The sequence below is a fragment of the Syngnathus typhle genome, linkage group LG12, assembly GCF_033458585.1.
Source record: "Syngnathus typhle isolate RoL2023-S1 ecotype Sweden linkage group LG12, RoL_Styp_1.0, whole genome shotgun sequence".
In the NCBI taxonomy this organism is placed as follows: domain Eukaryota; kingdom Metazoa; phylum Chordata; class Actinopteri; order Syngnathiformes; family Syngnathidae; genus Syngnathus; species Syngnathus typhle.
In genome coordinates, this window is record NC_083749.1 from 5,067,493 (window position 1) to 5,091,071 (window position 23,579).

At 43.3% G+C, this 23,579-nt stretch overlaps 2 protein-coding genes across 3 annotated transcripts in view; both read right to left on the bottom strand.

The window, feature by feature from the left end:
- Window positions 1-1,326: 1,326 nt before the first annotated feature.
- Window positions 1,327-22,309, bottom strand: LOC133163805 (WD repeat-containing protein 70). Of its 2 annotated transcripts, XM_061294033.1 has the most exons (18): window positions 22,225-22,309; window positions 21,640-21,693; window positions 21,477-21,560; window positions 21,319-21,409; window positions 20,961-21,174; window positions 20,591-20,650; window positions 20,379-20,512; window positions 19,393-19,546; window positions 18,369-18,445; window positions 14,237-14,411; window positions 9,194-9,293; window positions 9,028-9,112; window positions 8,803-8,941; window positions 4,175-4,275; window positions 4,016-4,095; window positions 2,831-2,947; window positions 2,178-2,340; window positions 1,327-1,651 (listed from the first exon to the last, which is right to left on the bottom strand). In XM_061294033.1, the coding sequence occupies exons 1-18, from the start codon at window positions 22,244-22,246 to the stop codon at window positions 1,564-1,566; spliced, it is 1,938 nt and encodes a 645-aa protein (XP_061150017.1). In that variant the 5' UTR covers window positions 22,247-22,309; the 3' UTR covers window positions 1,327-1,563. The 2 variants fall into 2 exon arrangements, with proteins under 2 accessions (XP_061150017.1, XP_061150019.1); XM_061294035.1 differs by lacking the exons at window positions 21,640-21,693; window positions 22,225-22,309 and having other exon boundaries at window positions 21,477-21,585.
- Window positions 22,310-22,438: 129 nt separating this feature from the next.
- The window catches only part of cplane1 (ciliogenesis and planar polarity effector 1), a 32,944-nt gene continuing 31,803 nt past the window's right edge, over window positions 22,439-23,579 (bottom strand). The window contains exons 49-50 of the mRNA XM_061293569.1: window positions 23,366-23,487; window positions 22,439-23,264 (exon numbers count right to left, since the gene is read on the bottom strand). Coding sequence (XP_061149553.1) covers window positions 23,029-23,264; window positions 23,366-23,487 — 358 coding nt within the window. The 3' untranslated portion in view covers window positions 22,439-23,028. The remainder of the gene's footprint in view (window positions 23,265-23,365; window positions 23,488-23,579) is intronic.

Sequence of the window (23,579 nt, forward strand, 5' to 3'; positions counted from 1 at the left end):
CAGTTGAAATGAGGCCTGTTAAAGGGAAAGTAAAGACGTGCAAGAGTCCTCGGTGTTAAAAGATCCACTTTCTGTCGTCCCGTGTTCCAGAACCAAAGCTCTCTGCAAACTTTATTTTTGTACAATATTCATTTTATAAAACTTTTTACAGAATAAAAATGTGTTTCTACATGTGTGTCTCTCTGACTTTGAGCGTATGTTGACACATGGTGCTAATTTGCTTCGCTGTGTGTTTATAGCAGTTCAATGTAAAATTGAGGATGGGAGTTGAAGCGAAATCAGCGCCCCCCTCCCTTTCCTGAGCCGCATTCCTGAACGCCAGCCCACCCATCGGCCCACCCGCTCGCCAGGGTCGTACAGTAAACACAAACGTGAGTCAGGGGGCTCAAAGACTTTTGTTTCTATGGAGTAAAAACAATCACGTACAGTACATTCTGATAACGCAACTTATCACATATAGCTTGGTGGTATTCTTTCAAAATGATTTCAATGTAGCTCTTGGATGCACCTGACCAAGTTTTGTTTTAGTATCAAGTTACAAATAAATGTTTGGTCATAATACTTGTGACCTCTGTTAGCTGCTTTGATAACTGGTCAAGAGAAAATTTAGCCATTGAATGAACAAAAAACCAATTAAAAAGTATTTTTCTGAAAAACATGACACACCCCAAAAACAAAAAAATATGAAACTTACCTGATGTCTGCCCAAAGGGATTAGCTTGAAGTCACTTCTGATGAGACATGTAGCGCATATTTTTTCTTTTTCTATATGGCTAAAAAGGTTTTAGTAATTGTTAGTAATAAAAAAACAACAATTTCAGAGCATAACAATATATTTCAAATATGTTAGTTTCCAAAGATGTTAATCGGGAAGACGTGAAAAATTCTTACCAAAAAATTTAATTTAAATTTCTGAAGGTGGAATAAATGTCGCTGGACTCAAATTGGGGAAACGATGATTCCTCAGCATCCTTTCGGTTCATCGGAAACGCTGGCTTACATATTTACTGATGGACTTGGGATCGATGAATTGGCTTTATCTGTGAGGGAAACCTAAAAAGCCTCATTAAGTACTACTTAGCTTACATTCTTGAACTGTTCTCAGATGAGCGAGTTGCAGTCAAAGCACCAAATACAAAGTGACCAATCATACAGGGTGTTGTTGGTGAATATATTGCATGGCATACGCAAACTTGTGGTGCACATTTTAATAGACCAGGGAAAAAAAATTGCTTGTAAATGATTTACTGACGTCAGCTTTAACTAGACCAGACTCCACTCTAAGTCTGCATGGATTTACGGAGTTGAGTCAAATAAATTCATATATTATTATATTTGACATGTCTGTCTGATCCATTTATTAAAAATCTAAAGAATGAAGGACAAAATTGTGAGTGTTTGGTTTTTTGAAGCATAAAATTGCATTTTACTTACACTGAGACCACGATTGCCAACTACAAGCACACCCCAGACAGTACCTCCGTTCTGGACCTTGAGTAAGTGTTGTAGGTAAAGCAACCTCGAGTCTGCTTTTGAGTCTGAATGTAAGAAGCTCTCATATCTTCAGATTTTACGCTTCTTCCATTCTGGTTCCTTTTCGGCTTCCTCATCCTCCTCTGAGTCCTCTGCAAACACAGGATTGGGTTGCGTCCTGCAATCACCAGACGACCAATCAGATTTCAGGATGAACACGTTTATGCACAGCCTGAGGTTCAGGCGAAACCTTTCATTCATATATAGAAAATAAAGTGACTCCGGCCTAATAATCCTTAATGGCAAAAAAAAACAAACAGCGGCTCCTAGTTAAATCTGACTAGCTCGCTTTGTTGAACTCCTCCAAATTCTATTCCAAATGTTCTGAATGACTTTGATCTCCCGTTCCATCAATCTAGTGCCACATGTTTTGACAACTCGGAATGTTTCTACACATTAGCTCCAAGCTCACCTGCTTCTGCTCGGGAGTGCAAACATGAGGACGTGCGAGCTGGCAGCTTTGTTCCACCTCTGGCGTGCGATAGCCATCTAACAACGTCCTTTCTGTTCCGACCATCTAAAGCCGTCCATCACGTTTGAATGAGGACCTGCGCAACTAGCGCGGCTCTTTAAACATTTACATGTCGCCCAGGTGTGAAGGAAAAAGCCCCGAGTCGTCACGTCGACACATTGGATGCTCTTACTTCTTGTAGGCTGGTGCCACCCAGTACGGGTTCTCGGACGCTTCCTTGGCGTGACGCAAGATGGCTTCGCGAGCGTTGCTGTCGTCCGTCTTATCCAAGGCGATATTCTTTACGATGAACGACGACAGGGTGCCGCCGTGAGCCGCCACTCTGCCGCCTCGGCCTGGAACGAAAGACCGATCGGCACAAATGAGAAAACAAAAGGGAACATCAAATGACTTATTTAGTTACATTTCTAAAAGGCACATTTGCTTGAACTGGCCACGGATGTAAAAAGATTCCTCAGTTGTGTTTGAGAACAATGAAACAATATTTTGCTGAAGCTTTGTCATAGTTACGAGCATTTGGATCGCATGTGTGGCTTTTGCGTGCTTGAAATATCTCTTTGCAATGCTGCAGTTCACAGTGGAAACATCAGGAGCCGGCTGCGAGCGTGAAACAAAACACTGCGCTGACGGGCCAGCTGGACGTGGAGAAAGTTGACTTGGCGCTCGTGTGGCTGGTTGGACGCCCTTAGCGCACGCACACGCTCAAAGCAACACATCCACAACCAGTGGTGGGATGGAACCAAGTACAAATACTGTCTTACTGTAAAAAACACATACAGGAGTAATTTTCTACCACGAGCTCATTTTGAAACAAAGTGGCCTCACCCGGTCCAGACACGGGAGGCTCGGGTTTGCGGGACTTCTTGGGGTCCAGTCGGTCCTTCTCCAGCTGTTTGCGAGTGCTCCTCTGCCGGGGTTCTCTGAACATGGGCAAGGCGTGCGCTGCCGGGAAGAACAACAAAAATGATCACAATGCTGGATTTTCATTTCAACATCGTAATTCATTCATTCGCGTTCTGAGGTTACGCCATGTTTGGGTTGTCTTTCCACACCTTAGTGAGCGATATCAACAAGAAAAGCCTCTCCAGCACTTAACGCCACGAGTGTGCGTAAGTAACAGAACGATTCGTGTGTGTGTGTGTGTGTCCGGAGGCTCGGATGAAGTGATTTTCCATCGTTGTTAATTCTTTGCCACGCCACATTTAGCAAAAAGGTTAGCGTTAACAGATTCCCCCGCTTCTCTCCTCAATGGGCCCTCTAATTTTCCAGCGGCAGAGCACCGAGTGCGTCACTTAGAGCGCCACTCCACTTCCACTCCACGCCGCCGTCACACGACCCAAACAAAAGAGTCTAAATCGTCCTGACAGTCTGGTGTGAGGATGAGAGGCCCGTCACGCCATAGGTGTCAGGAAAGGCGTTTGTCCTTGGCGTGATCGGGTGTTGAGGGGACACGTGGCGCGAGGATGGCCAGCTACTCATGCGCGACTGGACGCTCCATCAGCTAATGGAAGGCCGTGGACGCCGCGTGGTTTCCTCCTGGTTGCGGGCTCAGTCTTTTAAGGACAACTCGTATTGGAGCCATTTTTGTATTATGCAATGCAGTGATCATGCTTGTGGCATTGAAAGCAATTTTGGGTTCAAAAACAATACTGCTCATCACTAAAAGATCATCATCTCTATTCTTCAGATAGAATTGGGCCTTAGTCAAGATAGAGGTAATTTCAAGTTTTGATGTGATTGGTTAATTGTGAACATAGCCACGTACCAGTTGTTTACGGGTGTGTGTAATTTCTTACCCTAAATTCATTTTGTCTACTTATTTGTATGTAGTTGTATAACCATGTTATTTCAGTTATTCTTTTTTTTTTTTTTTTTTTTTCGCCTCTGAAATTTATTTTAAAAAAAAAATCAATTAGTGATTCTTCTAAAATTCTTCTTGGAATTTTTCGGTACAATATCATAACCACTATTTCCGGATCTCAGAGTGAATAAGGCTTAGCTCAAACTCACGTGTGATAACGTACTCCTGGGTTAACGCCTCGGCGTGCTTCTGTTTGATGTTGCTCTTCACCACGCAGAGCTTAGCTCCCCTGGAAGAAAGACGCACATCAATCATTGAGCAAAAATATGGATTCATTGGAACACATCATAATGCGTGTGTGAAAATACCTGTGGCTCTTAATGGGGTCATAGTAGACCTTGGTCAGCCCGTTTCCGGTTCCCACCATGATCTGGTTGAGCTTGGGGTGCCACAGGCAGCGCACTGCACTCTGTCATGACAGAACACACACATACATATTGTTTGCTGCATGCTGCTCATCATACCTTTCGCGCATGGTGTGTGAGAGCAGGTTGGTGTTGGTAGCGGTGGGGATGAGCCCCAGAGTGCTGTGCTGCTCTACTTGACTATATTTGGTGGTTGGGGATGAGGGGGCCGGATCCCTCAGCATGTGCGTCTGCGTGCGTGAGTGTGTGCGTGACAGATGGCCCAGTGCCAATAGGCAAATGTGACCACATTTATCCAGGGAGTTGTGTGTAAGTAAAATGTGCGCGAGGCTACACGAACAGTGGCAGAACAGTGGAAAGCATTTCCTTCAACTGGAAATGACTGACGCAACATTAACGATGTTGTTTGTATGTACAATTTGACAGGGACAAGGAAATCCCAAAAATGTGATTTAGGCATCAATGGGAATGTCCTGGGTTCTGAACTTGCCCATCAACATGTGTGACGACCCACTGAGATTTGTAGGTGAGCTCAAACAGAGGGCAGTGTGGGGGGTGGGTCGGTGGGCTTGGACGCTCGTGTGCGGGACGGGATGGGATGGGATGGGATGGGATGGGGGGTGGGTAGTCCGGATTCGGTGAGGGTGGAAAGCTGCTTAGCGTCCAGCTGTTCAGCTTCCCACCAGGACACCAGCGGAAAAAGTGTCAATCTTACACGCACACTTCCACATTAATATGAGATATTATTAGGATCATTTAATGATGACTTTCAATTCGAGCAGTTGCATTCAATGTATAATAAAAACAATGATCAGGGTGAATGAGTTCAGATCAAACTGAGAGATGAGGGGTTAATCTGGTCAAGCGTGCATTTTAACTAGCAGGATGTGATGCAAGCAGAAGGAAATTGAATATTCTTGAAGACTTGTATGATTCCAGCTTCTCTGTATAGCTAAAATTATGTCATATGTCCTTAAAAAAAAATGAAGCACAAAAAAAACCCATCTAACTAACCACTATTGTTATTAATGCCGAGTGGAATTTTGGTGTGAATTATTTTTTTCTTTGTGAATGAGTGGAAATTGACTTCAAAATTGGGTTTTAGATGACTGGACAATTTGATAACGCATCAACCCGACACATAAATCTAATCCCAGAGGTCAATCTGAGGTGAGCATTGTGTTACATTGGCAATTACTAAATCTCAGGTCACGTCGAGTCGATTAAGACTAATCAATTAATCAAATTCAAATCGAGGTTGCGATGTTGGATAATGCCAAAACATTTATGTATGAAGAAAGGTCTGTTCGTTAGAATGGGGATTAATTTATTGCTTGAGTTTGTTCAAAAATATGTGAGAGGAAGGCTGTATATTAAATCACGCTAACTTGAACAGATTTCACAAAGTTGTTCAGTCCGACAGAACGTACAAGTTAGAACACAAGCGCACGAATGGGGGCTGGATGTAAGCCTGACCCGCTGTCGAGTGATGGTATTTCCAGCCAGACCCAAAAAAAAAAAAAATCCTCTTGCTGGCCAAAGGGGGAAACCTGTCCTTGTTCTGTGTGGTGGGAATTTGCAGTGTTTGTAAATAATCACCGACCTCTTCGTGTGCGGTGGAATAATCAATCACTCACGCTCTTCCACTCCGGGGCCAAAAAGTTGTTCAGAATTATAGTTGCTCAGAAACCCAAAACATTTTTTCTCAATTAAATTGTACAGGTTAAAGGTCAGATTAGTGACGAAAAAAATTTTTGAAAATAATTTAACTTGGTCTAATTTTTTTGTAATATTACCAAAACTGGCCTTTGAATTAGGGGTGTGTAGACTTTTTATATTCAGAGCAGTGGCAAAAACACAACGCAGCCTGCAGACAGGTACAGCTTGCTTATGTGCTGGCAGAGAGGATCACCTCTTTTGTGGAAAGGCTGCAGCGCTTGTTTATAAAACGAGGCCATTACTGTAATCTCACTTGAGTGCATTTACATGTCACTTTTTGTTTCTGGCACGTCCAATTGACTTTTTAGACCCGTCGTCTTGAATGTACTTTGTAATTTCCTTCCAACTCACTCGTCGTCACGTTACCAATAAGCCAAATATTAGTAGTAGATCTGCCGGGTTTTGCCAAACTAATTTGATTTTTTTTTTCGATTTTCTTTATGACGCAGGAGTACACTTGGTGAACCTGATGAAAGAACTATTTACAATGTTTACACCAGCCACCGCTATCTCCCACGGCCGAAGAATTTAAGTGCAGTGCAGTCCGGGCGGGCGGAGGAAGCGAAATGAAAAGGGCCACCAATCACTTGTAACTCAGTCACAATCCACACAACATCAGAGCTCCATCCCGACCCGGCATCCTCCTGAGAACGGGAGTTTACGCAGATACATACATCACGCCTCTTGACTCAGATTATTTTAACAGAAGCGGCAGGAATCTACAAATGAGTCTTAGGGCCATATTGAAAAGGGATATAAACGTACCGTGACAAGAAAAGTTGTTATTGAGCAGGATTTTTTTTTTTTTTTTTTTAAAAAGTGTCAACTCAAGCCCAGCAGAATTCAACTTTCTTTTTGTGACTAATACTTTTGGGCACCGCCAAGTCTAACTGTTTCTGCTCGTACGTCTTGAGCTGCTCAGTATCATATCGTGGCCTAAGCTAACACTAAAATCTGCCGACTTGTTGGAAGAGCAATTTCTCCTTCCCGCATGACTGCTTCCCACCACAAAATGATGCTTTGATATGAACTTCTGCCTTTCGTCCGCCCTATGAATAGTGAAAGCTCGAGAGGAGCTCGTAATCCTTTCTTTTGTCCGGCTATCACGACAACATTTACGATTATTTTCAGAGCATAGAATGCTTACGATGGATCGGAAATACTTTTTATTTCCATTGCCACATTTTTTAAGGGTCCAATCGGATAGCTTAGACGCCTTTTTTTTTTAGTTCACGGCTGACTTTTTTTCTTATTTTTGACGCCTTGCAGGACTTCAGGAATGACACTATCCTTCATTCATGTAATCTCACATGACAGGAAGTGAGTTAACGGCGAGTCAGACGCAAGCGCCGTCGCTCCCCTTGAGGCTGCTGAGCTTTGGCTAGCGAGACTTCCAAACTGTCAGAAGCACATTTGGATCCACTCAGCGGCCACTAAACAAGAAACACAGCTGCGGCTTTTCCAGTCCCCGTCCGTGTTCGCAAAATGTTTTCAGCCAGCGTTGGGCGTCGCCAGACAAAAAGGCATTTATTTATTACATTGCTATTTTAATGAGATGAGACAAAAAAAAGGTTGCTACTGATGATGCTTCTCTCTTCCTGACTCGAGGCCATTTTTAGACATAAATGAGATATAAAGGCCGCTTTTTTTTTTTTTTTTTTATATATATCTGGATGAGTTTCCCCGCTATTGGACAGGCCCAGTTGTTCTTGGATGGGCTCAAGTGTGAACTCGTTTTTTGTTCGATTTGTTCCACTGTTGTGACTCATTTGGCGGGAGGAGGCACTTGAGAACCACAACTCAGCGCCGCCCAAGTTTTTATTGGTGGCTGTCAGTCAAACGGCGTGCGATGAACAACGTGTCCTTTTACCTACAGGCCACCTGCGCAATCCAAAGAGATCCGATACAATTTCTGGCTTAGAAGGCCACAAACAATAGATACACAGATCTCTTTAATGTTACACAGCCAAGTTCACCCAATGGCCAACGTTAATGTGCCAGAGTGCTTCTGACTTGGTATTTTGTAAGACGTCCAATGTTTTGACTAGTTACCAGCTCCGATGGACCGCAAAGAACTACACGAGAACATGCTGATGGAGACTTAACATAATTGGATTTGAACAATCAAAGTCATCACCTCGAATAAAAAAGTGTCAATAAACCCGTCTTGCCAAGGCTTCGTGGTAACGGCGTGCGTCAAGACGGATCCAATCCAAGACGATCCGATTACTTGACTTTCTCCAAGTTTGACGAGCTTGCCGCTTTAAAAGGTTTCCCCCCGTGCCGCCTCGAGCGCCCATGTGTGAATAACATTACATGGCACCGTCAATCTTTCATCTCAGACAGCGAGACGAGTTACTCGTTCCGTGTGCTAAATCATCTGAGTGGCTTACGGTCAACTGCTTTGAATTACAGCGACTTACCGTCCATAATAACGAATGATGGAGGCTTCTGCAATCCAAGCTGACATTTAGGAGATGCAAGGTGAGATGTAATACTCGAAATATTTTTGTTTAGTTCCATATTTCACAGCAGGGCTGAATAAAAAAAAGGGTTTATTTTGGATTTTTAGGAAAACTTTTTTTTTTTATTTAATATTTTTTAAAAGATTTTAAAGTAAACTATTTGTATTTTTTTTTCATTTATATCTAATGTATTTATTTTGTTATTATTATTCACAACTCTTTTAATCAATTTAAAATGGCTTCTCATTCACTGGCTCCACTTCCGCCATTCATATTTTGAATCTATCGCGCCATCTCATATTTTCTCATGATGGCAAAAAATACGACTTAATTAGGCGTTTTAAAGTGATTTTTAATTTGAGTTCATTAGCAACAAGATGATCTTACCGCATTGGTGACCTCTATCTCGTAGACCCGTTGAAAGGTAGCTCGGTCAAAGAAGACCAGCTTCCCGCTGCCCTCGTCTTTCTTCACCGAGGTCCCAGTTACGACGAGCTGGTCGTCTGGGCTAAAGCAGCAGTCGGTCCTGCTCGGGGAGTAATTAAAAACATGAAATCGTTGCCTTGTGGCGGCGCTGAGCTGAGGTACATTTTTGGAATTGCGACGACTCACATCGCAAAGTAGTTAGTCAGGCCGGTGGCCATGTGTAATGGCTTCTTGAAGTTGCGAATATCCCAAATTTTCAGTGTGTCATCGCCTTGGAGACAACACAACAGGTGAATAAAAAAAATAATCATTTCAAGGAAAGCCAATGTTTATCCGCAATTCAACTTCTCACCTCCACGTGATGCGAGAACAGTTCCGTCGTAGGAGAAGGCAATGCGGGAGATGTCGGATCCTGGGGTGTGGGCTTGTCGACAGTGGAACTTGGTGTGCACCTAGAATCGTGAGAAAAATCCATATAATTAATACACGCAGCAGAATAAGAATATACGAAAAGCTCTTCCTGGTTTGCTTCTTTCATATCTTGTAAAGAAGGTAAACAGGGCCAACTACCTCATCAATTGGAATTGCAAAAATAATCCGACGGTATGGTGGCATAGAATTTAAAGCCAAGGGATGAACTGTACTCGCTCACATCCTCCGTCCAACAGAACTCGGATATCCTTTTGAAGTCTTGTGCAGTGAAATTGCGGATTGGTAACACCAAAACAAACACTTTGGCCTTCTTTTTAACACATAGACACAACGTCTGGAAGAAAAAAAAAAAACTGGAAGAATTGTCAGGCCCTCCTCTCCTCATCCGAGGCAGATAACAGCGATCGATCATTAAAAGCTGCCTGTGAAGCAATAAGCGAGGCAAGCCGACTTGCTAACACCCAAACAAACATAACCTGGGTTTATACCGCTCCAATTTCATTAATTCTAAGCGCAATGCAAATAAACGAATGAAAAGAAAATGGCGCAATAGGAGCTTTTTGTCTCGGAAATGCGGATAAGGAATTTTAAGTGTGCCTGCGAGCGATAAGATAGAGAAGAATAGAGAAACGCTGGTGTGGCGAGTGTGAGGTGAAAGAGTGATGTGCCCTCATGATACTGGAGGGAATTGAGGTCACTTGCAAAGTAAACGGAGTGAGGTTATTAAGTGAAACAAAAAAAGATAACCGTGTCACCTTGAACTGTAGATAACCAGGATTCCACTTTTTTTTTTTTAAAGGCTTGGCCTTGGACAAGATTTCATTTTCCCTGTCATCATTTTACTTGTCTTACCACGGACTCAGACTTTCCTTTTTTTTTTTTTTTTTTTTTTTAATCGCTCATTATCTACTGCCTCTTTTGCATATGCCGGTATAAAAGTCAAGGGGTCAGTTTAACATGATGAAATGACGGTTTCTCGTCTTAAGGCGAACTTTATTCGACTGTCCGTATCTTCTCCAAGGTGCATCCTTTGCTGAAAGCAAATTACCAATTTTTCAAAAAAAAGTATGTGTACATCAGGCATATGGAGATGTTTTGGCATAGATACGCTGCCAAGCTGTGATATTTCACGTAAGTGTCCAAACGCATTTATCATTTATACATAAAGTTTTCAAAATCTCGTGTTCGCCGCAGGCACTGTTTTTTTTCCGTGTTCAACCAGTAAGTTATGAGAACCTTTCACCATGATGTTTTTTGTTTTTTTGGGGGGGGGATTTGATGGCTTTCTTGCTAAAATGAATCCCATCTGCGGTTAGCACCCGCTGCGTTTCTGCCTCCTTTTATGTGGTAGCCTCGTGCACGGTAGCCGCGTGTTTCGCGGCCTCGGAACAGCGTTTCGTCTACATCTGTTGAAATGTTCAAGATATGCGCTCGGGTGGCAGATAAATCCAAACTGGTGTTCGTAAATTGTACAAATCTGAACAGAAGGTATGACTGGAATGATACTCGGTGCAGATTTTTCTCCGTCACCCAACGTCAGCTGGGATAGCTCACACTACTTCCGAATCTTTTCCGATTAATTGGCCTTAATAAACTCATTGATAGGCGTGTAATAAAGTTCAACCGGGTAATAACGGCTGTCAATCAAAGTGTTGCCAGTGATGGGCAGTTACATACACCCTGCTGTGGCTATTTCGAGCTCCTATACTGTTGTTGTGAAAATGCGGAGCGTTTATTTACCATGCCGATGTTGGCCGGCTTCGCTGGATGCCGGGGCATTTGCTTCCTGTGATAAGCTACACGGTCGCTCATGAAACCGGAGCCCTCGCCGTTCAGGACCGTGCGACAAGCTCGGCGAACCGAGTCCTTCATTTCAAACTGGTCATTTTACTCATTTCATCAAATCATGTTTGTACGTTTTTTCAAATGTCCTGTTTTTTTTTTTAATAAAGGGATTTAAATTTTTAAAATCAGATTCATTGATTGATTAACAAACAAGATGATTAAAATAATCTTCAATTGCAGGCTTGATGTTTTTATACATCGTTTGGGGAGTTTTTGTGGGGGCCTTTCATCATCTAAACATGTCGAATGGCGAGAGTTGATAAATCGCGGAGGGAACAGTGCGTCGGGTTTCAGTAGTGATACCCGGTCGACCGCTGAGGCCAACTGTTCTCGCCAAGTTATCCGAGTATCATTATATGAATACCACCCCCCACCCCCTCCGCCACTTGCTCCCCCCCCCCCTCCCTCCCTGCCGCCACCACATCAAAACCTTTACAAGCACACACCTAAGAAGCATTCGACGACGGCCACTGTGCAGCCAGTAATGACATCTCATGCTGACCTTTGTTACTTTATGGGGATCAAGTGGCCAAACCGCGGGCCGGGACAGCTGCTCGGATCTTTCATGGAAGTCAACAAGTGGCGATAGAGAGGCAGCGTCCAAGCATGAGTGTGTGTTGAAGTATCACAGCGCCCACATATGCAGTCAGTGTGTTCGCTTTTAGTTACTGCATCGGCAACACGCTCGGCAATCGAGAATTCTTGACAAATCTTCCAACCAGAACAGTTTTGGTACTTTCCAGGGCCAAGGTACGTTCCAAGTCGAAGACCAAATCGGAACGCTGATTGGTTGACGACAGGCGGCAAGAAGCCCGACAACTGTTTTGTTATCGATCCAAAAATTTTGAAGCTCATAACTCATCAAGTCGTCTTTAGTTACTCGTCTATGTTGTGATGGTTTTCTAAACATTTTCGTTGGACTTAAAAAGGACGGCGGCGCTCGCGCAGCTTCATCTTTTATGAATGTCTGCGCGTGCAAACTTCCACAGACCGCCCAACACAAATATCCACCGATCTTAATGTTGACAACTTGTAGAGCCAACACAGTTCTTCTCACCTTTAGGCTTTGATAGGATTATTTTTCAGTCCAAATCAGTTTCTCTGTAAAAACAGTACATTTCAACCTTTGGGGTCCTTCGTTTGAAATGTGGAAATATCTAAGACCATCGATGACCTCACCACATTCCACCGATCTCTGGGGTAATGTTTTGGAACCAAGGCCCGCACAAGTATCAAGAGAACTGTTTCTTCTGATTCAGCCCGACCCGATTGAGGGCGAGCAATTACTCTCGATGGGAGTTCACCGGGAGGACCGACTTGACTGGCGATCGTAGGATTAATCAAGCCCATGTCACCCCCAATAGCGCAGCTCCACATCAAGGTGATGCACATGATTGATCGTGATTGATCTGCCCTGCATAGTCTGACCATGAGTAATACAGGAGACAGACAGACAAGGGGGGGGAGGGCAGCGGCAATAAAAGAACAAGGTCGACTCCTTTTTAGGCTCGTGGCTGAATTCAAGTCAGGTTCCTGATTAGGGCAGAGGGCACGGGCGAAGAATTCTTGAGCCATTCAGACAGGGGGCAGGCTCCAGTGGTCAGGGAACAGACATGACTATTGTGAGCTGCTATGGGACGCACGGTAAATATTTAGCTTGGACAAGGAGCGCTCGTAAATTTTGAGCGCTTTAATCCAATCTCTCAGGAGTGCGCTGCTCCGAGCACTCCGCCAGTGGAATGAGGAACGAAATCTTTACAATTGAGACTAATGAAAGCACCGCCAATCAGGACTAAAACTACCGCACGTTGTTAAGTGTTGTTATCTGATTAGAATTGACTTGAATGAGTCATTACGGTGTAGCCTACTTCCCATTCGACTAATCTGGATTAGCCCCTCGCTCTAATTGAGCCGTTCCGACTCGCTAGCTACGGTTTAACCGTCACCGTTTTTGTATGAAATAACAGAAGCGGCCAACGTTGTCCGCATTGATTGCTTGTTATTGTAATGGTTGCTGATAAGTACTGGAGGAGGTTTTGGCTGGCGTGAGGATGTGAAATAATCCAATGAGCAACAATGCCAAAATCAACCAATGACGTCAACATTCTTAAGGAATGCAATCTCTAATTGGGCACTAATAGTGGAAAATGTAAAGAGGGAAATGTTGATTGTGCCTTTCATCGACTTGCATGCTTCTCAACTAAAAAAGCAAGTCAGAGCCACTTTCATAACTATTTTTTTTTTAATACTTTTAAAGCAGAAACTGAAGTGAGTCAGTGAAGTGAGTGAGGGCCCCTGCGATGCGCCGTGCAGCCCAGACATGAAACATCTAAACAACTGTAGGAGGGAGCATCAAGAAATTTGGCACAGACGTCGGCGGTGCCCCAATGATTAATCCTAATGACTCCGGGCTTGACCTCTGGCTTTGCCTCTCGGAGCGTCAGCAGGTGACATACCCTGACAATGAACATCTGCTTGGATGAACAGGCCGACATCTTTTCTATGAATGCCAGATGATGTTTCAGAAGGCTTGGATGAGAGCTCAGTTTTCTGTTTCGGGGTCATTTTTAAGAAATGAAAACTGGATGGGAAGATTTTGATATTTGTTGAAAAAAAAATGTTATGAATTACATAAATGAATTAAAACGCAGTAACAACACAAGCATGACACCAGAACCATCTTAAACATGATGGTGATGTCATTGTTGGCATTTTATCCAAAGCACTGCAGTGCTTAAGTGCAGCTGCACAGTGGAGAGAATAAAAACAAACTCTGATCCAAGCCTGGTTGTGGTCCATTCAATAAATTCTCATCTTCGTTTTTGGACCAAAGCATTTTAAAGCAGACCAGAAACCTGACCACTGTGTGACCTCTGTAAGAAAACAAACTGTACATGGAGTCCCGGGTTTATGTTTTGAGGAGCCCTGCTTAAGAGAAGACTAAGAGGAGCAACCCCCAAAGGCAAACAAAAAACGAGCGGAAAACAGGGTGGGGAACACAATTGGGCCTAATTCGCCTCGGATTTAAACCCGACAGTGAATGCATTTTAATTGCCGGTTCCATACACTATGAAATTCTAGGCACATACTGTAGAAGTGAAAGAAGCGTACGACTCACACTGAGGTTTCTGTCCCAGATCTGAATGGTTCCGTCCTGGCAGCCGGCCGCTATGAGCTTTCCGTCACGGCTGTAGGTGCAGCACGTGGGGGTGACCTTCTTCCCTTGGGCTGAGCGAGGTTTGAACACGGACTTGTGATTCTTTTCTGACGTTACATCCCACGTTCGCACGGTGCTGCGGAAAGGAAACGGGAATGTCATTGATCTTCGATCCAACGGCGTGAATCAAGTCGTAAAGAAGATACCGGTTCAAACATATGAAGTCATTCGAGACATCCCTGTGGTGATAAATTAAAATACTAAAGAGATACAATGAGCATGAACATGTGGTTAGGGAAGCTAAATCTCAGAGGTTGCAGGCCAGCAAACGGTTGATCAGGCTGGTGGGCCTGAAGCTGCCATGAAACCCAAATGTTCCTCAACATCTGCTTAGCACCACACACAACACGTAAAACGCATTGGACTCTAGCGTTAGGACGTGAATACTACGAAGTCTTGATGATGGGTGAGGACTATTGCTTGAAAGTTCAGTACTGCCTGAAACCAGCAGAAGTACTGTTGATTCAAAGTCAACTGCAAGAACAATTCAAAGTAATCTTGCTCCATTCTACAGAAAATAATTTTAAAGCCATTCTAAGCCGTTAAAGACACCATATCATCAAAATATCATCTGGTTAAAAAACAAATAGAAGAGCGTACCTCAACATACCTTGACTATCTCTAGTCTACATTTTGACTATTCAAACACTGAGCAGGGAATAAGACTCCAAATGTTTCTACAACCCACCATGTCCTGCAGTGAACACTGGGACCGTTCGGGTCATGAGGTCAGGCCGAGGTGCGTAAACACACAGTTGGGGCTGCTACTACTAACAGAATTCCTCCTCCGCTGCCGCCGAGAACGTCGCAGACATACACTCTCGAGCCAGTGTTTGGACAAAGTCTAACAATGTGAGACAAATGCCAGCTCAAGACTTACGGCTTGAGTAAGAGCTGGCAAGGGTCAAAGAAAACTCTGTTTGATCCATCGTCGTGTTTGAATCAACACAAAGCAGAAAAGAGTTAACGAGGCGAACGAGAACAGCACTCAGGCCTCCACCAAGGTGGAACAATCCTAAACATGTCCGTCTGATTCATTGAAAAAAAATCTCACATGCGAAACAGTAATGTTCCACTCCAGTCCTGTGGGTGGCAGTAAGGAACATTACACGCCGACTACCACGGACAAATGACTTTTTCTGGGTTTAAAAAAAAAATGCACGGAATACTGTTGGGTATTTACGGTTTTCTAAAGTAAGAAGCTGTTCCATAAAAAATTCGGTGTCTACTTCTTGTGTCTTCCAGTCTCTATCTCTGCAGCAATCTGCTCTTGACACTCTAACCACAATGGCCACTTCCCTCTGAGAGTATTTCAAAAGTGAGACATCTTTTTGAGACACCGAAGAATGTGGCTTGTTATGGAAAAGTAACACCAAGTCATACATAGTATGTAGAAGCCAGCAAAAACATTTTGGTCCCGTTTCTTATCCCTGCGCCCTTGTTTTCCGTTCAGTCAGCAGTCCCCCTGTTTCTCCCCGTTCCCTCAACACAAAGGCTTCAGTGAATGTAATAAAATGAGGACCATACATCTCCAGCCATGCGTGGGCACTTTATGAGGTAGACCAGCGGTTCACACATCAACTGAGGAGAGACAGTTCCCCCACTGGCCTCCCAGATTTTATCTGTCCATCAGGTTACAGACCGGGCGATACTGACCCGAAACACTTTCTTCGATGTCGAGATAAGGATGAGATAGGTGCACACGGGTTGTACGAGGGTTATTCATTGGTCAGGTTCTGGTGAGTGGGTGTGCCGTGTAATGGCAGGGTGTCTGACCGGGGCTGTGTTTTGGGAAAGGGGGATTAGGAGGGATATTTGAAGCTTGTCCATACTCCATCACAAGCGGGCAAAGTAAAGTGGGGAGGATTTAGGAGGTGCTCAAGCAAGAAAGCTAAAGAAAATCCACTGTGGTCCAAGCAATGTTATAGGAACTCAGAAAAGTCACAGCGGTTTGAGGGGTTAAAGAAACTAAATAAGATACACAGCAGCAGAGTCCGCAGTCGCGCTGGCTCGAATTGGACTATAAAACCAAAACAAGAGTTGATAATCCAGCCATGACTTAGACTGAACAAGGACAAATTCCCATCTTGATGGTGTTTGGCATGCGAGTGTTGTCAGGATGGACATGGAAGACTAGCAATGTAAAGCGAACCATCGACCGAGAAGCACTGGACTGTAGATGAACCTGATGTTCAGACTGAATCACAGCGACATACCGTTGGATGGATTTCTTTCTTTCAGTTCAGAAGGCTTGATCTCAAGACCCAAAAGACACACCGTAATGAAAAAAATCGTTTTGTAAATAGCTTGGACCTCTAAAGTCGAATGTTGTCCTGGTGAATCCCGGCCTCGTGTTAAAATCCAGCTGCGGCCTTGTAAGCAGGCTAGAATGACGGGAATCCTTGGAAACATTCCTCAAATTGTATGTGTTTGCGGGTGTGAAATGTGTGTGTGTGACATGTGGGTTCCATTAGCTAGTGCCCAATCGCCCTATCTTCGCTTGACTCCCTCTTGGCTGCGTGAGTATGTTCACCTGGGGCACCAAGAAATAACATACAAGGACTACACGTCTATCTTGTTACAGATGTTTCTATAAATACATGAAGGTTGTTCGCAATCAAAGGTTTGTTCAACCATGTGACAAGATCCACAAATGGTTTTGGGGCTTGTCTTTTCAGTCCTTTCAATTCCGTGACTCTTTATAGATGCTATCTCTTTGATTTAAACAATAATTGCAAGACAATCGCTACCACCCACTGTCACTACTTCCTTCCAGAGGAAAATGCTGGATTTCCGAGTAGCCGGGGTCACACCTGCTATGAATGCGAGTGGGGGGGCAACGGGAGCTTTAATTAAAAGGGTTTGGGCGGTCCAGTGGTCACGCTTAAAAAGCTATTGAAATAAACAACAAAAGAGGCTCTAGCATTGCAGCAAAGACAGAATGGTGTCAGAATGAATTTTTAAAGCACATAGAAGGTCGTTGCAAACACCCACTGGTACAGTTGGCTGACCAGGGTCCATTGGAAAAAAATAAAGGCCTACTAATGGCAGCCATGGACAATGGCAGCCATACGTTCAATAGCATCTTGGTTTTTTGTCCTCAGAGAATTCATTGACGATAGAAGTGCAGATTTGCAGGTGTATTAGAGGTCTGCACAACACTAGATTCGTTTATACTCGTCTGTGATTTGTTTTTATCAAAATATCCCAAGAATGAAGAATTGAACATTATATACCCCATTTTTTTGCCTCTATCATAATTTGCATCTCACAAAAAGGCTACTGCAAACCAAAATGGCAGACTTACATTTCAATTTTGGGCATCGCTATTTGAACCTTTTCTCTTATGAAAACTGATGTCGGAGGTTATCTGACTTTTATTAGATAGAAATGTAAATTTCAAAGGGGGTGTTAGAAATATATGTATAACAACAATAAAAGACAATACAAACAAGGCCTACATAATATGTAGAAACCCATTTTGAAGCTATGTTTGCCACCTGTTGCATTAATATGAAGATGTGGGAAGTGGTGATGAGATGCTAACACTCTTTTCCATCACCGGGGCCTACTCGAATCACTATGTCGACCCAGGCTGCACCTGTGGCCTCTCCCCTTTTATGCTCGACCGCTGCTAACGTGCCAGGGGAGGATTTCCAGAGCCTCAACGAGAACTAAATAAACAAATGTAGGAGGGTTGTCGTGCCTCGAAAGAGCGCGGGCAGAGGCCTTTCCTGCTTCTAATTAATAACCACCGCGGCGAGTTTCAACACTGCTGCTTGTCACACTCAGACTCAATGCTGTCTTGTCCCAACTCACATTCTTAAAGGGGATATATTATGCAATGTTAAACTGATTTTGTTTAATGCATGTATGGCGATACAGTGAAGTGGTATTTTCTGGATTAGAGGACTCCCTGCTGGCGGCAAAGAAAAGATTCCCCTTGTAGTGTTGCTGTCAGGTAAGGAGATTTTGGGATCAGAAGAGTCCTTAATGAGGCACTTAAAAATAAAAAAATGACATGGAGGCTTACCCGTCATTGGAGCACGTCATGAATTCCTCTTTTATTTTGGGATGCCAGCTGCCGTCGTTGAGCATCGCCGTGTGGCCCTGATGAGAGCAAGGGAGAGGAAGAAAAAAAACATTTGTATCTGGAAATGTCTGAGGAGAAGCTACACAGGGTGTGAACGTGCATAACTTAGTTGTGTCTAGTCCTGAGCTACGCTTAGGTTTAATGTACCTGCAGGTTATTTAAAACACACGTCCGGTAGGAATTCTGCAAGATTAACGACCAAATTGGCCGTAAAAAAAAACGGGAAAAAAAACGTGTAAGTAAAGTGTGGCGTGACCTCTTTTCGCTGCTTCCTCTGCGGGAATTCCTCATAACAAATGGCTCAAAGTGGAATAACAGAAGGGTAGCCCCTTTGGCCCCAACCCACCCACCGACAGAGAGAAGCGTTTCAGTGTGCGAGGAAGAGGCAAGTGATGTTTTTCTTTTTTCTTTTTTCTTCATTGAGGTGCAGGTGACGTGTTGGGGTTTCACTAGAGTGGCTCCATAACAAATCAATGCAGTAAGGCCCAGCCAATTAATTGGCTAATATTAGTAAAATTGATAAAAGTAAATGAAAATTTTGATTAGTCATTAAAAAAATACTCCCAATTCTCAAGTACCTTTAATGTGAGAAAATGACTTTTGATACTTAAGTCATTATTTTCAGATCACTTTCAGGTTCTTTCTATAAAACTACATGGGGGGGTACCAACCGTTTGTGGAGAACATTAGCCTCGTAACCAACAATCGACTCGTTTAAACACAGTAAAGCCCAAACATCTTTGTGCAATTGATCCACTGTTGACTCCTCTCGCCAAGTGTAAACCATTATGTTTTGCACACAATAACAACAAAGCACTCGCTCCTGGGTCCACCTTGCTACATTTATGCATTGGCATGGTTTCCCCCCCCAACCCAACAACACAGCAAAATACGTTCAGGTTGTTCTCGGTCGCAGTAACACAGCAAAGACTCCTAACTTGGGTTATTGAATCAAAAGTGGTACCTTGGTGTTGACCATATCGACGATGTACTGGTCTCCCTTGATGCACTCCATCACATTGAAGCCGTCACGGTCCAAGACTTTGGCCTGTGCGTTTCCCGACACCACCAAGATGCGGTCCCCGGTGATGCTGTACTGCAACGCTCGGATCTGATGACTTCATGAGACACCAGAAACCCATCAGCACAATCTCATTAGACCTCAATTCAGCCACTGGCGGTATGTATGTGAAAGAATCACTGCACAAGTGCAGTTCCGTTATATTTTACTTTTAAAGTTCAATACCTTTAATTGTTCATTTGCGTTTCTAGTGGGGGATATCGAAAAAAAAATATTTTTGTGAAACTACAGATTTTATTTCAAGGCCATACCACCCAGTCCAAAGTTGCACGCAAGAGCACGGCAGTGCATGCGAGCCAAGTGGGCACCACTTAACCCGAATGAGATTAGCAATTTAGGTCACGATCAAATAGCATTAACACAGCGGGACGCGGAACGGAGCATCAACATATCGGCTGCGCAGCGTCAAAAAAGTTCAAAGGCAGAATGGAATTGAGGCTCAAACGCTAAATCTTTGGGTCTGAAACATCTGTGGAGTCTGAAGCACAGAAGCTCCCGGAGAGAGATGTAATCAACTTAAATGTTGCGTTCGGGTACAAATCGGGGAGGCCTGCTCCATCTCTGGAAACAACAAATACCATTTGGACCTTTCATTTTTTTTTTTTTTTTGTGCGCCGGTGAATCACGGCGTAAACACGCAAACAAACATCCACTACCATCTGCTTGGAGGATAAACAAATGTGTGTGCATGGATGTGGCTGGACACGCACATGGGTCAGAGCTTCTCAGCAGTTGTGGGGAGTAAAAGTCAAATGGTACATTCACGTACGACTTGAATTTGTCCTGTGACCAAGCTTAATTTAGTTGTGTATCGAATCAGTTTTATTTTACTAATATTTTAAGTGTGCTTCACAGAAAAGTGGATTCACCAGTCACATGGCTGCAGGGAACGGAAGGCCTGCAGAGCCCGGTCCATGCCAGCAAAATCCCAGAAGCGCACATCAAAGTCGTAACCACCCGTCACCAGGCGGGCGCCCGACGGGTCCAGAGCCATAGCGGACACCTGAGAAAATGCATGCAAGGAAGGTCAAACGTAATTTACAAATGGAGATTGATTATGTTGGAAGATGGTGGCGGGTACCGTCTTGGTGCCGTGCTGCAGGGTGATCTCGTGAGTGTCCGGGATCTTCTTGAGAGGATTCTGAGGCGGGACAGAGGAACGTAGTTGTGGATTAGTTACTTTAGATAACTGTTGGTTAAAATCTTTTTTCAAATATTTAAAAAAATCAACAACAAATAAGCATGATTTTGGGGAAACAATTTACACCAATCTCTTATATTATAATTAAATAGTATATCTTTTAGTATTCTTTCCAGTCATCTTAATTGTACTTAGATACACTTGGTGTTGTTTTATGGTGCTGCCATCTTGTGGAGCCACCTTAAAACAACAGCACACAATCTGGAGCCATTGCTATCACTTTTTAAGACAGCGTGCACACGTCACATACATCATCATCGTCGTCATCGTCGTCGTCGTCATCTTCATCGTCGTCATCATCATCTTGCTCCTCATCTTCGTCGTCACTGTCACTTTTAGTGGCACCATCTCTGTACCCTGGAGGAAGTGGTGGTCCCACTTCATCATCATCATCCTCCTCGTCTTTTTGGGGGGGTGGAGGGCCGATAGGTTCTGAGTCTGAACTGCTGTCCATGTCCTGTTTTCTGTAAACATTTAACAACAGTCAGGGGATTGAAGACCTAGTTTGAAACTATAAACCAGGCTTGAAAACATATATTGAAGGCCTAATTCAGTATTGAAAGCTTAATTTGAAATCTGAATTGAAATGGTGATTGCAAAAAGGTTACCTGGAAGTGGCTGCTGCCTTTACTTCATCTTTCTGCTTGTGGACTGATGTTGAGCTTTTCTCTTGTGTCTCCATTTCCTTCTCCCTGTCATCTGAACAAAAGGATGTTAACGACAGTTGAAATATAGCCAGACAAGCGTGCGGGTTTATTATAGTCACCTAACACTTGGCGACTCCTCTGGATGGCCGTTCGCCGGGTCTGTTCAAAAATGGCGTCCAGGTCAAACGTGCGGGCCTTCTTTCCTAGTGAAGGCACATTTAAAAACATTTAAAAAGCAGTTTAAGCACTGCCCCCCCCCCCCAACCCCCATGTCATACGTACCAAAACCAGAGAATCCCATAACAGATGAGATGTCCCCATCGTTGTTCATGTTGTCTGGGAATTAAAATTGTAACTGAATTTTTAACTGAAGGCGCAACAGAACTATGATGGATAAGTGAGACATTTCATACATTGTAAATATTGGGTGTAGAAATTTTATTACACCATGATACAATTAAGCATAGTAAAAAATGAACACCTGGCAATCACAACTAATTTTTTAAACACTAGCTTAAATGACATCCTAATATTCGTACTTTTGTTCCACTATAATTTTAACAAGACTCTCAGGCTATCCAGGTATTTATTCTTGCGATTTTTAATTGTTAAATACACAATTTATGTCATGTTTGCTGCTGCAGACCGGTTGAGTTGAAAAAGAAAACGGTGGCTAAGCCAAACAGTTGCTAAGCTATCACAATACGGGCTAAAAATCGATTGAAAGCTCCATTTTATTTCACGTAAGCAGTCTTGTACAAAGACGGGACATAAACGTAAGCAATTTTTATTAACGGGGAGTCACATAAAGCTCCCAAATACAATTTATACGGACTGTAAATAACAAATAAGAGCCAAAGTGAGTACCTTCGGTGTCGTTTGCATCCATGTTGAAACCGGAGATTCTTCTTTAGCGGAGTTGCTTCTCGTGTCAATAAAGCAACAGTGCCCCCTAGTGTTTCATAAACGTTTGGATATAAAACAACGAGTATAAACCAAAGTGTTTTTTCAATGTATTACTGTTTTTAATACAATATAACTAGTTTAAAACAACAATAATACAATATACAATTTGATCAGAATCACTCACTGTATTTAATTTTGAAAAATATTTTCAATTTAGATCGATGAGTATTTGAATTACTGAGTTTTCATTCAAAAGGTAACTGTTCAAGAAAAAAAGTCAGTATTTTCGATAATTAGTGGCAGAATGTTTTACCTTTGTATTCCAAATAAAGTCTTTGAAATAATGAAATGATTAGAAGTGACATTTATTCAAGACAATGTGTACAAAAGTGAGAAAGTATATAGAAAAATTCAAGCAGAAAGCTGACACCTAACTATAATTTCCGAAATTGTGTCGTCGATCAATCCAAGTATTATTAAGAGTTTCATTTTTCTCACATGTTACAACCTTATTTCAGAATGGATTAATTTTTCTCTACAAATTCTACACACAAAACTGACAAAATGATCAAGTGTGTACAAATACCTGCACAAACGTGAGCACAACTGTGTTCACTGCAAGCAACAATGCCCCTAACTAGTGGTAGGGTGCCTGATTTGCTTGCAACGCAAAACATAAACATAGCAGAAACATAGAAATTGACCAAGCAATGACTCTGTACCGTGTTGCTTTTTTTTTTTTTTTTTTACCTGAGATGCAGACATTCAAGTCCCCGCCGTGGCCGCCATCCTTTCGATGGCCGCCCAGTCCACCTCGCTGAGGTTGCCGCCGCTCTCCGACAATTTGTCAAGCCAGTCCATGCCTGCCTCACTCGCCTCGATGCCGTCGTCCTGCTCGTTTATAAGTTCAGACAATAACAAACTAACGCTCTGCTGTGTGACATGCTCGTCCTCTTGTGCCCTGGCGGAAGTGACCGGACGCTGCCTGGACAGTGAGGTCCCTGACATCGAGAGAGAACCTCACAGAATTAGTGTGAGGGAAAATACATTCTAAAAGCCTCGTAAGGATCGTGATGCTACTATCGAGGTTTACGGATGCTACCTGGCCTTGGCTGGAGTCCAACCTTCTTGTTGTCCTCTGAAGGTCTTCCGGGTGCTTCGGCAGTCCAAGGACGACGCTGGGCGCGTGTTTGGCCTGAGGGACGCTTCAGATTCTTCTCTGTGCTGTCAAACCCAAAGAGAAGATTTGAATTCAATCAAATCTAGGCAAGACCATTTTAGACATTAATCAGCCGCACTGCTGGGATTTTTTTTCA

Excerpts from the sequence above, each read along its gene's own strand:
- LOC133163805 (XM_061294033.1), bottom strand. The coding sequence starts at position 22,246 with ATGGATGCAAACGACACCGAAG. Across the intron at positions 21,410-21,476 it reads GAGGAGTCGCCAAGTGTTAG|ATGACAGGGAGAAGGAAATG; the intron begins GTGACTATAATA and ends CCTTTTGTTCAG. Across the intron at positions 2,948-4,015 it reads CCAGGAGTACGTTATCACAC|CGCACGCCTTGCCCATGTTC; the intron begins GTGAGTTTGAGC and ends TCTTCCCGGCAG.